Genomic DNA, 16,704 nt, shown 5'->3' with positions numbered 1-16,704 from the left:
ACATCGCAAAAAGTAATTTAATTTGGTGAGAAGAAATTATTTCGCCTGAGAAAAAATACTTTTAATTTTTAAAAAGTTAAATAAAAATGCTAACCAGACATAGTTTTAATATTTTTTTTAAAAACTTAAAGTTTCCTAGTTAAATTATTCCCAATCAAATAAAGGCTAAAAATTTTATTAAAATTTAATTTAATTAATTTTTTAATACTATATCTGTTTCATATTTTTTATATATATTAAAAAATATAATTTTTTTTATTAAATATTAAAAAATATTTTAAGAAATTTTTTGAAAATAAAATAAAATTAAACAAAATTTTAATTTTGTTACAAAATGAATTATGCCGTGAGTAGTATTCGGTTCAAATTGAAAAAATCGATCGAATCGAATTAATTTAAAAATTCAATTTGGTTCAGTTTTTAATTTTAAAAATTTTAATTATTTAAGTTCGGTTCGATTTTGATCAGAAAAAAATCAAAAAAATTAAATTGAACCGATTAGTAATAATAATATGTTATTTTCAATACGATAGAGAAATTAAATTATATTAAAATTAAAATATTTTAATTAAATTTTAAAATACTAAACATAAAGTGTAAAAAGTAAAAAAATTATTAAAAATCAAAATCGATGAAATCGAATTGAATTAAACTAAATCAGACCGATTTAATTTGATTCAATTTCTAATTAAAATCGATTCAGTTTAATTTTTATAAATACTAAAATTTCAAATTTTGATTTATTCAGTTTGGTTCGATTATGAATCGAACCGACCAAATACTCAATCTTATACCGATGAGAACTTTATTTTTACTTTTAACTCTATTTTATTTTTTAGAAATTCGTTATATAAAAAAGGCGAGGGGCTTTAAAATTGAACTATTAAAATTAATAAATAAATAAATTATTAAATTTTTAAAAATATCAATAATATTTTAATATATTTTTAAAATTCAAATAATTAATTAATAATTCTTTTTTGGTTCAAAACTAAATAGTAAAATTTTCAGAAATGTTATATCTTGCTTATAAGTTCGAAACTTAGAAAATACCTTGCATAACTGTGCTGGTTAGTTTAAAAGAGGAAAAAAAAGAGAGGTTGTAAAAGTATGCTACTAAGTAATAGCTTAATAATAGGTGAAAGTCTCACTAGACTCCGGCCTTCTGGAATTTCCTTTAGGGAGGTTCAATCATTTGGTTGAGTCTACTGTCAGCGGAGTTCTGTAAATTCTTCCTTTTGTTAGGGATGGTAATGATGTTGCAGGTGGTTGCGAGGCAATGATTTCCTTTATTCTGAGATTTGCTGTTGAAGGCAATCACGGTCGACAGTTTGGAATTCTGCATCCGATATGGAAGCTTCCTCTCAAAGCAGATCTATTTTGCCCATTCGCCATATGTAATTTCTAATTTTGGCCGGCACGAGGCTAAGCTTCTTTCTCTACGACTATGCTTCTTCCTAGTGTCGTTCTCTCTGCTTGGATGCTTAACACTCTGTTTGGGAGGAATGGAAGGTTTTTCAAGGCTTAAAACTGTGTTTGGGAGGGAATGATAGATTTTCAAAATAAGGTTTTGGAAATTTTTAAAAAACTCAAAAAGTCTTAAAAATCTTATCTTATAAAATCATATTTTAAAAAATTTTATTTTACTCTTCCTCTCCTAAATAAAGTGTAAGTTTTCTCTTCTCCACCTTGAAGAGGATTTTTCTGGAGATTGAAACGGAAACACTAATTTGATTTCCCTAGATTCGGGTCAACAGTAACTAGTCTGATTATCAAATTAATAATTTTTTTTTTCATTAAAATTTTGATAATTATAAATTTTTATTATTTTTATCCCAAATAATTTTTAAAATAATATCTTTAAACATATTTATTTTATTTTTGTTATTACAAATATTAAATTATTCTCAGTCTCTTCGTAATTGTAAATTATATATGAAGCATTATACTGTTACACTACTAAATAATATTCTGAAAAAAACGATAATCATTTAAAAATAAAAAAATTTCATCTAATTTCAATAGAAATGTTAAAATTTAAATATAATTTAAATTACATTCAATAAAATTAATTAAAATTTTATCATTAACAAAATATTATAACATTATTTTAAGATAATATATAGAAATTAATATAAATAGTAAACTATATTACAAAAATACTATTTCTGTCTTATATTATACTTATTTTTTACAAATATTAAAAATACAATTATAAATATTAAACTATATTACAAAAGCAAAAATTCAAAAATATGCATAAAAATAATAAATAATTTTTTAAATAAAAATGAAATTTTATTATAAAAAATAATATTTTTATTATTAAAAAAAGTTATATTAAGTCAGATTTTTTAAAAAATATGAGTTTAATTATACTTAATTCAGATTTGTAATTTAGTGCTCATTCCGTCTTTCCTTTTGGCGGTGCGCAGCACATAGGACATTGCGTATGCGTATGTGATGGCTTCGTAATGCCTCATTGCTTTCTCTCCAGCCATTCTTGTTCTCTTTCCTGAACCTTCCTTTCCCAGAAGCCAAACAAGTACTTCACTCACTCATTTCACTCTCATCAATCATTTCTTCTTATTTATTTTCTAATTTAAGGAAACAGAAAGGATTTCGATTTGTTTCGTTAGAATAACGAAGGCGAAAATATGTTTAAGAAGGCAGTAGAGGCTAAATCGCATCAGAGACTCTCTGGAGCCGACAGAAAGAAGCTTAAACGAACCATCAAAGATAGGTTTCCTCGCGCTTCTGACGCTGATATCGATAATTTACTCCCTCCTAAAGTAAGGATTTTTTGTTCTTTTTACTGTTGTTTTTGGATGAGCAATGATAATGGATTCGTTTATCTTGATGGGTGTTTGATTATCATTTATGTTTGAAACCCTTCTATTTTGTTACTTGTTATTTGCTTAATATTGATTTGGATATTTGGTATGAATATTATGCATTTCTGTTGTCTATGTGAAGCAGGCTTCTCTTGTAATTTTTTTAAAAGTATTTACCTTCAAAATAAGAGTGCTTGAAGGTTTTTGTTTATGTCTGGCTAGTTGGTTAAGGTTGTGTAGGAAAGGAGTCTGGCTGCAAATTTGATAGTAGAATGCTGTACTTCTTTCCGATTATTTTATTTACCTTGGTTTTTTGGGGGATAGCAGCAGATGGTTATTATTTTGATTGTTGCTGATAATCTGATGCTTTGTGCATGATATTTGTCTTTTAGGTGGAGATAACTGTTGCAAAGTTTCAAAATCGTGTCCATGTATTTGGTGTTGAAGGCGGCTTTCCTATGTTTTTTGATGTTGATGGGCGAGGCACTGAAATTTTTCCCGCAGGTTGTTGAAAACTTTTTTCATGTTCTTTTCCTTCTTGTTTTAATTGGACTTGTATAAAAAAGTAGTTCTCTGAAATGCGCTGATAGTCTTTCCCTTCTCATGCTTAGTAGTTGGATTGTCATGTTTTTTGAACTGGAAAACAATAATTGTGCTGTGAGTGGCATCAATAAAAGAGAATATTTTTGGAATTTGGTGGTGGGATACTGCAAAATGAAGTAATGTATAGGAACCTTCAACTTCGTGTGTGTGTGTGTGTGTGTGTGTAAGCCAACTGGGTCTCTCACTTTAAAGGAAGAACCTTGCTGGTTCAAAAATGAACCTTCAGGTTGCAGTTCTGATTATGAATAATTCAATTATTTAGAATGGAATCTATGTTAATAAGGGCAATATTAATCTCTGAACTAGTAGCTAAAGTTCATTTGAGTGCTTACAATAGAAAAAGTCTAGTTAAGTCCTCCAATTGGGCTATTAACTTTTCTTTAACTAGATTGATAAAATCACTTGTATCAACTACCTTTGTATGGGAGAAAAAATTATTATCATGTTTTAAACCAAATCCACATCCAAACCTATTTATTGTCATTTAACCTTTTCATCCACCAAAACAAAAGAAATATGAATTATTAATTTTCTTTTTCCAAACAAATTCAGATAAGAAACTGGGCAAAAAATTATGATGTGGTCAATTTAAGTCAAATGTTCGACAATAACTCAAATTCAAGGAGGCTGATTGCACATTTTATAAATTTAAGGGCCTGGTGAATACTTGCTGAATTCAAAATTTTTATCTTCTTGAAGGATATTAATTTTGTTTTCCCTTCCCTCTCATCATGCAGTTTTTGCTCTCTGGAAGGTTCCTGAATTGTTGCCTTCTTTTATGCTTAAGGGTGGTGAGGTCTCTAGGTTTGTCATTGGAGGGGCGGATTTGATGTTCCCTGGTATTAACATACCCGACGAAGGCCTACCCTCTTTTTCATCTGGGGAAACATGGGCAGTAAAAGTTCCTGGCAATGCAGCACCTATTGCAGTAAGCTTTTTGTATCCTTCCCCACTCTCTCTCTCTCTCTCCCCCTCTGTATGTGTGTTTCTGTGGCTGGCTAGCTTGGATAGTTGTAATATCTGACCTGATAGTTGATCTATGTTAGTAATCATATTGGAAATGCTTGCTTTATGCAGGTTGGATCTACCACTATGAGCAGCACTGAAGCCAAAAAAGCTGGATTTCGTGGGAAGGCCTTAAGGATAACTCACTATTACCGAGACTTGCTTTGGTAAGTGTAGTTTGCTGGACACTCCTTGGGTGATTGATTACTAATTAGTTCCATCTTTGACATGCTATCAGAATTATCTGTCAGGGAGTCGGTTGAGGGCCATTATGTGCCAAATGCAGGTTTCTTTGAAGATGTTGTCTTTGAGGATCCTGCTTTCGCAGCATCGGTTCATGTCTCTGATGAGTGTCATGCTACTAGTGATGCTCCATGTGAGCAGCAGAATGAGGTTGAGAGCAAAGAAATTGGGGAATCTGCTGATACAAATGATGTTATATCAGAACCTCATTCCTCTTTAATTGCAGAAGTTGATTCTAAAAATGATATTATAGAACAAGTCACTGAAGATGCAAGTAATTTGAAAGTAACAGAAAATGCTGTGGCTGATGAATCAACTACTGAGGAGCAGTACACATTGTCAACTGCAGATGTGGATGCTTATTTGGATAAATGCCTGTTGCAAGCCCTGCATACAACTGTTAAGGACAAAGATCTTCCAATGCCCGGTAGCACTTTATGGTAAGATGTTTGCACGTCTCTCTCTCTCTCTCTCACACACACACACACACACACACACACACACATATTATTTTGTCAGTGAACTGGTCATGTATGTTTCTTTATGGTGAAGTGAACCTATGAAATGAATGTTGTCTTAATGTAACTGCAATAGTATGCATATTAGTATGTGAAATTTGGCAAGGGCAGTTTCGAGGGATATGTGGTTTTGATTCGAGGTCTATGCAAGAATCGGAAGTGGAACCATATTGAACTTCTAGTATTATTTCGGTTCAGTTTAGTTTGGAACAGTTTTATACAATTGTTCTCATGGAAAATCCTACATGGATTACCGTTTTAATAAACAATATATATAATATATCTTTAGTTATGTCTTGATTATGTAGTTTTTAATTATAAATATATATATAATTAAGGATTAGAAAATATGCATGATATACTAATTAGGGGTAACCATTCAATTGGTTCGCTTTAAATCAATCCGAACCAAAATAATTGAAACCAAATTTTATTAAAAATAGTGCTGAAGATGCCCGACCGGTCTGTCGGGGGAGTTTCATGGGCTTTGGGCCGATACTGCCTTCTTGGGCCCGGCCTCCTCCTGGGGCGGTGAAGCCTGATGGTCATCAATAGCTATTAGATGATCTATTGTATTTGTAGCTAAAAGTATTTAGAAAAGTTCAGAGATATAAAAGATAGTATCAAGTTGTATTTATTCCACAATGAAATTTCAATTTTGTTCTAATTTTAGTTATTGTTCTAATTTTAGTTATTAATGAATAACTAGAATTGAACCAAAAAAATACAATTTCGATTTGGTGAAGTATGCTTATTCGAATTAGTTCAGGACTCCAAGAGTTGTGCGACCCTATTTTTTGTGGTTGCTATTTGTGTCTTAGACTTTGTGTGCAATGAAGATTCACCCATAGAGTTTAAGATTGGGTCTCCCTCTCTTTATCTCTCTTCCCCCCCCCCCCCCCTCTCTCTCTCTCTCTCTCTCTTTATATATATGTGTGTGTGTGTATATGTTGCTTAATTTACATTGGAAGTTATTTAGAAATGGACATATTTTGTTGCATGTTCATCTAGATGATTGATTCATGTGGAGTCTTGTTGGGAATCCCACATTGGAAGTTTGAAATGAAAGGTTAAAATATAAATAATTGGATTGTCACGTTACATTGGCTACCATTTTGACATGTAAAGCAACTCAAATCACTTGTATAAACTTCTTTTGTAAATGATTTGTTATCTTATGTGCTTAACATTCTCTAAATTTAGCATCAGAGTCTGGTTTAGATTGTAGGTTTCAATTGCCCGTATGATTGTATGGTTAGAATCGTATTGGGTTAATAATAATTAGTTGTCACGTGCTAACCGTATGATTGGAGTTGAGGGAAGAGTGTTGGGAATCCTACATTGGAAGTCTGTGAAATGAAAAGCAAAATATGATCATTAGTCATTTTGATTTTTAGACCAACTCATTAACTTATGTCAGCCCATATTATAAATGAATTAATAGTAAAATGTTTAGAATTTTCTCTGAGTTTAAGAAGTCTAATGATTGAATATTGTCTTTGTGAACCTTGGGAGAAAAACAATAGACCCACTATACCAACTGCATGCTCTTCCCAACCTTAGGGTTGGTAAGCATGCATTAGGATTTTGTGTGAATTGAGGGCACATTTTAGATGATTCTCCGCAGGAATAGAAATCTTCATCTTGAGACAAGATGTTGGAATGAACTATTTGTATATGTTAATCCCTCTCTCTCTCTCTCTCTCTCTCTCTCTCTCTCTCGCTTTCCCTCTCTCTCTATATATATCTCTCTCTCTCTCTGTGTGTGTGTGAAGTCTGAAGAATCCATCTCTCATGGCGTTCTGAAATAACACCCAAGCTAATGATTTGATTTGTCATTTCTTACTCGGGAAATCTTAAAGGTTTGTTGGAAGTCTCAAAGGTGACTTTCCATCATAATTTTCCCCTTTCAACTCGAAGCGTTTTGTTATGAATTCAAGCAAAGAGCTGAAGAATAGCAGCATTAGCCCAGTAGTTGTGGATTTATGCCCAAGTCTACAAGTATATTGCAGAAAGAAGAGGAGCGAGACAGGGAAGGTATTCTAGAAAAGTGCAGCTGGATGGATTGGGTTTATTAGAGGGAATTAAGAAGGGAATGCCACCTGGAGATGCTAATAAGAAGGGATCCAAATTTATTATATATAGGAGGCTATCTCAGCAGCAACAGGGGGCATCTTCTCTTGTTGAAATTGCAGCTACAAGCTGAGGCTAGCTTTGCTGGTTTGGGAATTGAATTCCTGGGTGTCTGCACGATCATTTTAATCTTTTCTTCTTTGATTGTATTGTTCAGTTGTTAACCCAAACAATATATCGAAACTCACTCTGCCATTTTTATTGACTATAAAGCATTACATATCCTCCATTATTCTTCTTTCTCTTTTGAAATACATTCATCAAGTTCCTAACTCTTATCACATTTATTGTGGCTAAATTTCTCATGCACCCTAAAACAACTAAGTCTTAATTCTAAACTTGTGGTGATTGGCTATATATATCATCTTTCATCATTCATCTCTTTTGTTTGGTTTTATTTTCCTCCATATTGTTTGAGGTCTTCCGCATATGATTCTCTATGTTGGATACATTTATATATCAACATCCTCTCTTTTTATCGTAAATGTGTTCTATATGAATTAAATAACAATTGTACTCATTCTTAATCTTATCCATTATCATGCTACTGGACGTCCATTTTAACACCCATATTTTTGCTATATCCATTTTGAGGATTTGTTGAACTTAAATGCAGAACATTCTCTTCGATTAAACTAGATGGCTTGACCGCAGATAAGACTTGCTTTGCAATTCCAGGATAGTATATTCTTCACACCCCTTCATTTCATCCATAAATGAGGATACTTTCAGCGGTGTTTCACATCATGTAGTGCATTTATTAACATGAGCTTTCTATAAGAACCAGATCGGTTTTCTCCAATGGAGATCACAGAGAGAATTTAGATGAGAACAGAAGAAGGAAGTAGAATTAGTTGAGAAGAGAATGGAGAGAAAGGTGAAAAGAGAACTGAGAATAGTAACTTCTTGAAACCAATTCTGTTACATTCACCTTTTCCCTCCAAAACTAACCTAACTTCCCATAACTGTCACTGACTCTTCTCTTTCTCCTTCTATAGTATGTAACACTTACATGCATCAGCTAAGCTTGATATTATAGTAGCTGAAAATTACAATATATGTCACATGTATTTCAGGTCTTGAACTTAAGTTGCTAACCTTTTGGATGGAAAATTATTTGTCATAATTTGTTCAGATTTTCAAAAATAAAAATTGCCGCTTGTATATTGTTGGTGCAGGTCCAACCATGTTTTACCTTGTAGGCCATCTGGTATGATGCTAGATATCAAGAAGTCATCCCACAAGAAATTATCTAAGTGGCTACAATCCAAATCATCTGCAGGATTGGTGCGTATTCCATGCTCTGTCTCCCTCTGCTGCTCTAAGATACTAATATTCTATAAGTAATTGCTTAATTATTTAGAAGTTGAGAACTTAGTGAACTTGTGGGCCTAATTCCACAGTTCAATAACAGAAGCAGACATTTTTTTCTCGATGAGGTAATATTGAAGTGAGGCTTTTTTTTTTCTCCTGTAGAAAGTTTGTCAATATGTTGTCTTCTTGATTGAAGAGTATGCATGTATAATTAGTTTATCATGTGAGCGTATGAACTTTATCATTTTGATAAAAAAATTGATCACTTTCCCACCAGGGTGTTACTCTTACCATTTAGGTAAGGCATCATTTGCAAGCTTGTGAAAGTAATAATGGTAATTGCTATTTGCTCATAATTTAAGCTTCTCAAAAGTTTTTGGTTAATATAAAGAAATGTTGAAGAATTGTTTGCTCTTTTATTTTGAATGGGTTGAAGCATCTTCTCTTAGTAGTTACGTGGTTGTCATTGTTTTACTTAGGTTGAAAGGTGCATATGAAAATGAGTAGGATGGCGAATGAAAAAATGGTGTAACAGTTCTATTAACTTCTCTTTGGAATAGACTTTTAGTTTGTTTGGAAATTGCTGGAAACAAAGTAGCATATCATGTGAGTTTTCTAATATAAGCTACATAAATTTACTCATAAGTAGAATACTAGGTGAAGTGGGAAATAGCACATCTGCCATTCACATTCCAATGCACCTACAGTTTTTAGGGCAATTTTCTGGACTTATGTTTTGTTGGGAGGATTTATGATAGGAAGTGCATTTAGTGTCCAACTCATGGTTTTAAATAACGGTTGTTACATAACTTAGAAGCCGTTATGTAATGGGTTTTGCGGGCTGTTACCCGTTATCTCGTTATACAATGACTTCCCTGATTTGCAAGCGTAATGGCCGTTACGTAATGGTAAAGGTCATTACTGTTACCATAATTAAAATTCTTTTATATATTTCCTCTTATGCTTTCTATTCTCATTTTCATTAGTTTCTACACTTTTCAACAGCTTCAAAGGCTATATTTTTTAAGTTTTCTCTTCCTTTTCTCTTTTAAATTTCGATCTTCCCTGCATATTTCTCGTATAAGTTTAGTTCCATCATAAACTATGTTTCCAAGCTTATTTCTTCTAAAAAGTTAGTTAAATTTTATCTATTTTAGTTTTTAGTTGTTATATTTTACATTTTTAAATTTTTTTTTGTGGATTAAAGTGTTAATTTTGAGTTAAAATTGTATTTTGACCTATTAGTTTACTCGATCTATAAAGATTATGTTGGTTTTTCTTATTTTAAACCATATGATGTTTAACTTAAGATAAATAATCTATATTTTATGTATATAAGTTTATTATGCATTTGTATACATTATTCTGAATTAATATCATTTTATTTATGAACTCTGCAATTTTTTTTGAAAAATTTGCATAGCGTTTGACCTTTACCATTATGTTATCGCCTCTACGGGCCTGTTTTTGTTATTCGCTGCCATGATTTAAAATCATGGTCCCGTTAGAGGCTTGCTTGTTTGTCTAGGTTCACATGATTTACCTCAATTACCATTAGAATGGGCTTTTCTTTAGCATTTACATTATGTAAAATAATTTATATTATTTGAAAAAATTACATTTTAATTTAAGATCACGTTCTTTTTTATACTTACTACTTATTTTTCGTAAATTTTTAATCTTGTACATTCTATGTTTATGTTTTATATTTAATACTTAGTTATCATTTGTTATAACTTACACGAGTATAAAACTCGTTATGATATTAGGTTATAATTCTAAACTTGTACATTTCGAATATAACATTCTAACTTTTAATTTTTTTTAAATAACAAGAACTAACTTTTTGCTCGATAACACTTGAAAACCACTTAGTATCTTGGATAATTTGAGCTTTTCAACACAAGAATTTGTAGAGAAGTTGATTAATAGCACTTGAAGAGTCTTAAAGCTGAGAGAAAATTTAGAGAAATTGATAGAAATAAAAAAGGGTAAATTTTGGCTTGGGAGGAAAGTGGAAGGCTTCAAAATGTGAAGAAAAAAGTGTCTTCTACCTTCTAAATCCATATACTACATTGCAAGCAGTCTCCTGCAGAATTCTTAAGTTTTCTACCCATTAAATGAAGGTAATAGCCTTTATAGCCGTTAAGTCGCAGCCAATAACGGCTGTGATCGTTATATAATGGTCGAAATGGCCGTGATTGACACAATTTATCACCGTGAAATAACGACCTTAACGGTCGCGGCTTCTTGGAAAACCTAGAAATAGTGGCCATTATGTAATGGCCATTATTTAAAACCATGTATCTATCCTTGTTATATGCAAATTCTTGTAACTGTCTCTTCGATTTGAGCAAATAGCAATATGGCGATAAATAAATACATGATTTTTGTGAGAATATTAAAGGTAAGATGGGCAACTTGCCAAAAGATCGTAATGCAAAATGTGATGACGTAAATAGTATTCCCTCCATTCATAATTTTTGTCCACTTTGCTTTTTTATATAGTTTGAGAAATGATTGTTATTTTGGTTAAAAGGCATTTTCTTTTATTAATTTTTCAATTATGCCCATCTTTAATATAAAATGAGGACATTAAGTTTCAATGAAACAATAAAATCATTATTGATAATGTATGATTTGAATTAAATGCTAAGAGATGGTTGAATTCGCATTTGGAAAAATGAACATTTAATGAAGGATTGTATTGAAAATAAGATAAAATTAAATAGGTTTATAATAGTCAATTTATATGCTAATCATAATGTAAAAATAGAAAGTGGACAATATTTTGGGATAGCTTAAAATGGAAAGGTGGATAAAAATTATGGGACGAAGTTACGGCTAGGGGGAAGATAATGAATTGAAACCGGCGGGTGCGTGTGGAAGCTTTGCTACATGTGGTGTACAATATGGTAGGGCTATAGTTACTAAAGAATGGGAAGTGGGAACTAAGCAACTATTTGTATTTTATCATGTTTACTATTGTTGGCCAAGTTAAATCCTTAGAGGGCTACATCATGTTCTTGATGGTGTTCTTCTACCTTTTGTTCTTTCTCCCCTTATTTTATTATTTTTATTTTTATCTTTTTCACTTTTCACAACTTAAGGTAATATAAATCTATAAAATTTGAAAAGGCAAATATGTAACCAAGGCTCAATCTACAGACAAGCAAAAATTTGATTTTCTTGTTGCAAGTTCTATGTTCAGGTTATTATTATTATTGTTTATTTGTTTATTTTTTAATTTTATTCGTGCAAAATTGATATATTTTTGGCAGTAAGTTTAAAATGATCTTTTCACCCAGATCGCAGTAAAGGAAGACAAATTTAAAAAGGAGACTGTCCTAGTTTCTGTTAATCGCAGTCACCCAGATTTCTTGTCCTTCAAGCCAGAGAAGAGGCAGGAACAAAAGGTTGATCAGGCTGTTGACCAAGCTACTAATGAAAGTCGTCAAAAGAAAATGCTTGAAGTGGTAGAAATATACAAACCAAGTGTTCATGTCAATCCCATTTTTGCTTCTGTTGGTGCAGATACTGGGAAACTTTATAGTGCTTCAGAAGCTTCTGATATTGTCTTCAAGTATATTGAGAAAGAAAATCTAGTTAAGCCAACCAATAAGGCCTTTGTAGTTCTAGATCCACCACTATGTGATGCTTTGTTCAAGGGAACAGTTAAGAAAGGATCGACGTACCCTACAGAGATTCACAAGAAAGATCTGGGATTGACATTTGTAAGCCGGATGCAAGCCCATTATGTTGTGTCCAGGGGAAGTGAATCAGTTGTTCGTAAAGGTTCACTGAAGACCATTCAAATTGTAACAGAAAGGCGACAGGGTAACAAGAAGGTGACAAAAGTCTCAGGTGTAGAAACATTTTTGATGGATGCTGAAGCATTGGCATCAGAGCTGCAGAAAAAATTTGCCTGCAGTACATCCGTGCAAGAGCTACCAGGTATGGTGTTATGCATGGGTCTTGTTGATTTGTTGACGGTGGTTGTCTAATAAATATTTGAGCTGCTGCTGCACGATCCAGTCCTTTCGTTTTCAATGTAGTGAAGTTAAAAATGGCTCAAAGGCACTTGTGCTTATGGGATGCTTAAATGCATGGTGCTTTTGCATTTTCATCTTCGTCTTCAACTTTTTTCAAATCATCTTATGTATTAATGAATTAGTTTGTTTTCTTGAAATAAATGATGCACCCTCACTAGCATGCTTATATATTGCATTATTTACTTCAACATCCCTCCTATTGGCACAAATACTCCATTTGCTGCCTGGAATTGGTATTCTATTGTAATTATTGCCATGGGCCATGTCCATGGAGTGGCATTTTCTCCTATCATATAATTTATTCCAAGATAAAGTATTATTCTTCTTTGCTTAATTGTCTTTCAAGTGGAATATCTTATTTATTTATGTATTTTTGGTGTCAGTAGGGCTTTTGTTTTGACTTTGAATTTTTCTTCGGGGTGTAGTGTCCTTTTGTATCCTCTTTCTCTAAATCTACTTTCTTGTTTATTAAAAGTAAAAAACCATCAGCTTATTTGAGTACCCTTGTCCTTTGGGTGTCAAATTTAGCACCTTTTGGTTCAGAAAGATGGCGTTTTTCATTTCTGAATTGGTAAGAAGGCGGCTGTGTTCCTTTCTCTATGCAATATATGGGTTGAAGGGCTTTTGTTTGGGAGCTTGTTTTGATTGGTAGCAATGGTATTATATCTTCAACAGCCATGCTGTTAGTGGTAGTTATCACTTGAAGTTGGTTATAATTTTAGCGAGATTAGTGGTGATCAAGCATATTGGTAGAAGTGGTAATAGCAATGGCTGCACTGGTGAAGTACTTATCTCCCAAAAATTGGGGCATGGTGGCAGGGTTTGTTTTCTGTTGAAGCTGCTGTTAAAAAAACAGTTCTTTATTATATTAGTTAGAGAATATTAAAAATTGATTTAAAATTAAATTTGACATGTTTGTCATAAGAATATCAAAATAGCAAAACTTGTCCAAACTGCCGTTTAAGATCATCCGAAGTACTGTTTTCTCTAAAGAGGGTTGTTTTGGATCAGCTGCAGTTATGAGCTGATATCAGGCAGACCCTGGTGGTGGTAGGATGAGAGCTTAATTTAATTTTATGTTGAAATCTCATCTTAATAAAAAGTTTGGCATTTTGCTTACCTTTACTGTGTTGACCTATTAATATGGATATGAGAATAGACCTGTTTGCTAAAATGCCTGAAATAGCCTGCTTTATGTGTAACATTGTAATGGAGCAGGATCAGATTATAATGTCAAAAGATGTTGCCATTATCATAGATTTTTCAAGTCTTTCATCTGTCAAATGCAGACTACCTGCATTAATTTGCCTACTGAAGTTTTCTTTTCCTGTTGTACTCTTAGGCAAGAAGGGGCAGGAGGTTCTCATTCAAGGTGGTGTGATTGATGATGTAGCACGGCATCTGGTTGAACAATATGGGGTTCCAAAGAGATATATTGAGGTTCTTGATAAAACCAGGAAATGAGAAGTGAACTTAATGGTGAGTTTTCTTTAAGCAGTTTAATCATATATTACACAAGTAGGGTAATTAATATTCACATAAACGTAAATGTGGCCCTTTGAATTATTTATTAATCTCTATTTTTTTTTTCTAATTTTATATTTTTCATTTATATTTTTTTATTTACTCTGTTTTCATTAAAGACCTAAACATGCTATCTGATTGGTTAATTTATTTCTCCATTTGCACTTGATGATTACCGCATATATCCATGAAAATTTGTAATGACTAATGAGGTACTACTATTGTAGAAAAGCAATTAAAATGATCGGATTCCTGTTATTCTTTCTTCTGCATAGCGCCTTAGTTGGCACTGGCTACCGCAAAAGCGCCTACTGGTTGCCTCCTATCTTAGCATGTGATCATTTTATGTATCAGTAACTAATCTAAATTGTTTAGAATTGACATTCCTCATCGTTGGATTTAGAGTTGTGCATTTGCCAGCCAACAGTTTATACCCTTTATATCTAATGGGTTGATGCATGAGCAGGAGCCTAGCCAGTTATATCTGTTTGATCTTAGGGCTTATTTGGCATAGCTTTTACTTTAGCTTTTAAGCAGTAGAAGAAGAGAAGTAAAACTTTCAATTCATGTTTGGGAAGTATAATATAAAAGAGCTTTTATGACCTTTGAATTGAATATACCCAAAACTAATATAATATGAATAATGACTATTACATTATTTTAGATTTTAAAATAAATTAAAATATCTCATTACTTAATAAAATATTTCCTAATTTATTTTAATGATGTTTCTAATAAAAAAAATACAGTAAATTAAAAATTAAACATCACAAATAAATATAATAAATCCAACAATATTAAAATTATGCTATGCTTTAATTTAATAAGATCATGGTATCTTTAAATATAATATTAATATCATAAAATGAAGCTTTTTAAATAAAAATAAAATAGTTATAATTTATAAATTATATAAAACTTGTCTACGATAAGAAAAACAATGATAGATGTAAGAGAATATGAAAGATTGTTATATCTTATTTAGGATATAGATGAAATTTTTTAATTTTAATGTACAACTATTTGGATAAACTTGGAATTCTAAAAGTTCCATTAAAAGGGTGTAGTTTCCTGTGTTTTGTTTAAAAGAGCTTTTATAGGAAGCTAAGTTGAGGTGGCTTTTTCCAAAAGAGTTTCTAATTATTAGGAGTTTTTGAAATTTTATCCAAACACTCTAAAAGTGGTTATTAGTCTAAAAAGTCACTTTTAACCTTTTAAAAGCCCTCCCAAACGGGGCTTAATGTGCTACTTATGGCTTATAGAGGGAGATGCTTGAAATGAAGTTTCCTTTTGTAATCTAAGTGCATACCCTTTTTTGCTAGTAAAGGGCTTCATCTAAATCTTGTCTGCATTCAATTGGCTGGAAGTGCCTCAAGTGAGGACCGAAGCGGCTAAGTCTTGATTTTGTATTAGCTCTAAGTAACATAGCTGGTGAAGTTTGTGGCTGTGACTTGACCTAATTATTAGGATTTAGGTGATGCTCATATTGGGAATGACTAGATGAGGGTTTGAGAGGAGCCTATTTTTACTTTGAAAATTGCCATATTGGGAATGGCCATGTTTGCATGTTACCTTCTGTTATTTATTTATTCTTGTTTTAGTAATTTGGAAATACAGATGTTTTACAAAGTCAGAATAAATGAGGGATGAACTAATGTGTTCTCCAGACTTAGCCTATTGTGCTCTTTTTATTTGCTTTTTGATAAAATTGAGATGCAGGTTTATTTGTGTGAAATTGTGCATTTAAATCTTCTGTTTATGCTCTTAGGTGGGTTTGATGAGGGGTGGAAGGTGCAATTGCTTAACTACAACTTACAGCCTTATGAGCCAAATTGGTGATTTATAGTTTTGATCTATCCCAGAGATAAATGCTTGAGGCAGGTTAGAATTGAGTTTTTCCTCAATTTTTTTTTTTAATACCAAAGACCAAAAAGAAAAATAAGAAAAGGTAGAAAAACTTTCTTCTGGGACAAAATATCAGTGTATAAAGTTTGATAAGTTGGTGTTTGTAGTTGTATTGATTATGATACATTTGTTTGTAAATTTTCATTCTAAATGCTCTCTGCTTTCTTATACCAACTGCAGGTTTTGTTTTTTTGAAATGTTAGAACTTTGTGTAGTCCAGTTTCCCTCTCTAGTTACCAGGTTCAGGAGTGACCTTGTATCTCTTACCAAAAGAATTATTGATTTAAAATAAATTATTTATTTTAAATATTAAAATTAACTTCCATTCCATACAAAAAAATTATAAAATGTCAATTAAACAGAAATTGACGGTGGAATGGAAATCAATATTAAAATTGAAATTATGTAGTTCCAAATAAAATCGTTAATTTTATCAATTTATCTTAGTTGACATGTGAAAAAATGAAACATTAAAAATAAGGGTAAAATGGACTTTTCACTATTCTTGACCGCAATAAAAGGTATACTTCTTTTAATATATAGTAATAATATTACAATTAGTAAAAATAATTG

At 31.8% G+C, this 16,704-nt stretch overlaps 1 protein-coding gene across 3 annotated transcripts; it reads left to right on the top strand.

The window, feature by feature from the left end:
• Window positions 1-2,415: 2,415 nt before the first annotated feature.
• Window positions 2,416-16,305, top strand: LOC110606648 (eukaryotic translation initiation factor 2D). Of its 3 annotated transcripts, none has more exons than XM_043953330.1 (9): window positions 2,416-2,792; window positions 3,227-3,338; window positions 4,225-4,365; window positions 4,515-4,609; window positions 4,694-5,125; window positions 8,515-8,623; window positions 11,959-12,604; window positions 14,045-14,181; window positions 15,995-16,305. In XM_043953330.1, exons 2-8 carry the CDS (start codon window positions 3,264-3,266, stop codon window positions 14,164-14,166), a joined length of 1,620 nt encoding a protein of 539 aa, XP_043809265.1. In that variant the 5' UTR covers window positions 2,416-2,792; window positions 3,227-3,263; the 3' UTR covers window positions 14,167-14,181; window positions 15,995-16,305. The 3 variants fall into 3 exon arrangements, with proteins under 3 accessions (XP_043809265.1, XP_021601246.1, XP_021601245.1); XM_021745554.2 differs by having other exon boundaries at window positions 4,175-4,365; window positions 16,010-16,305; XM_021745553.2 differs by having other exon boundaries at window positions 4,175-4,365.
• Window positions 16,306-16,704: the final 399 nt, after the last annotated feature.

The sequence above is a fragment of the Manihot esculenta genome, chromosome 18, assembly GCF_001659605.2.
Source record: "Manihot esculenta cultivar AM560-2 chromosome 18, M.esculenta_v8, whole genome shotgun sequence".
NCBI classification, from domain to species: Eukaryota; Viridiplantae; Streptophyta; class Magnoliopsida; order Malpighiales; family Euphorbiaceae; genus Manihot; species Manihot esculenta.
This window is presented reverse-complemented; position numbering and strand designations above follow the sequence as displayed.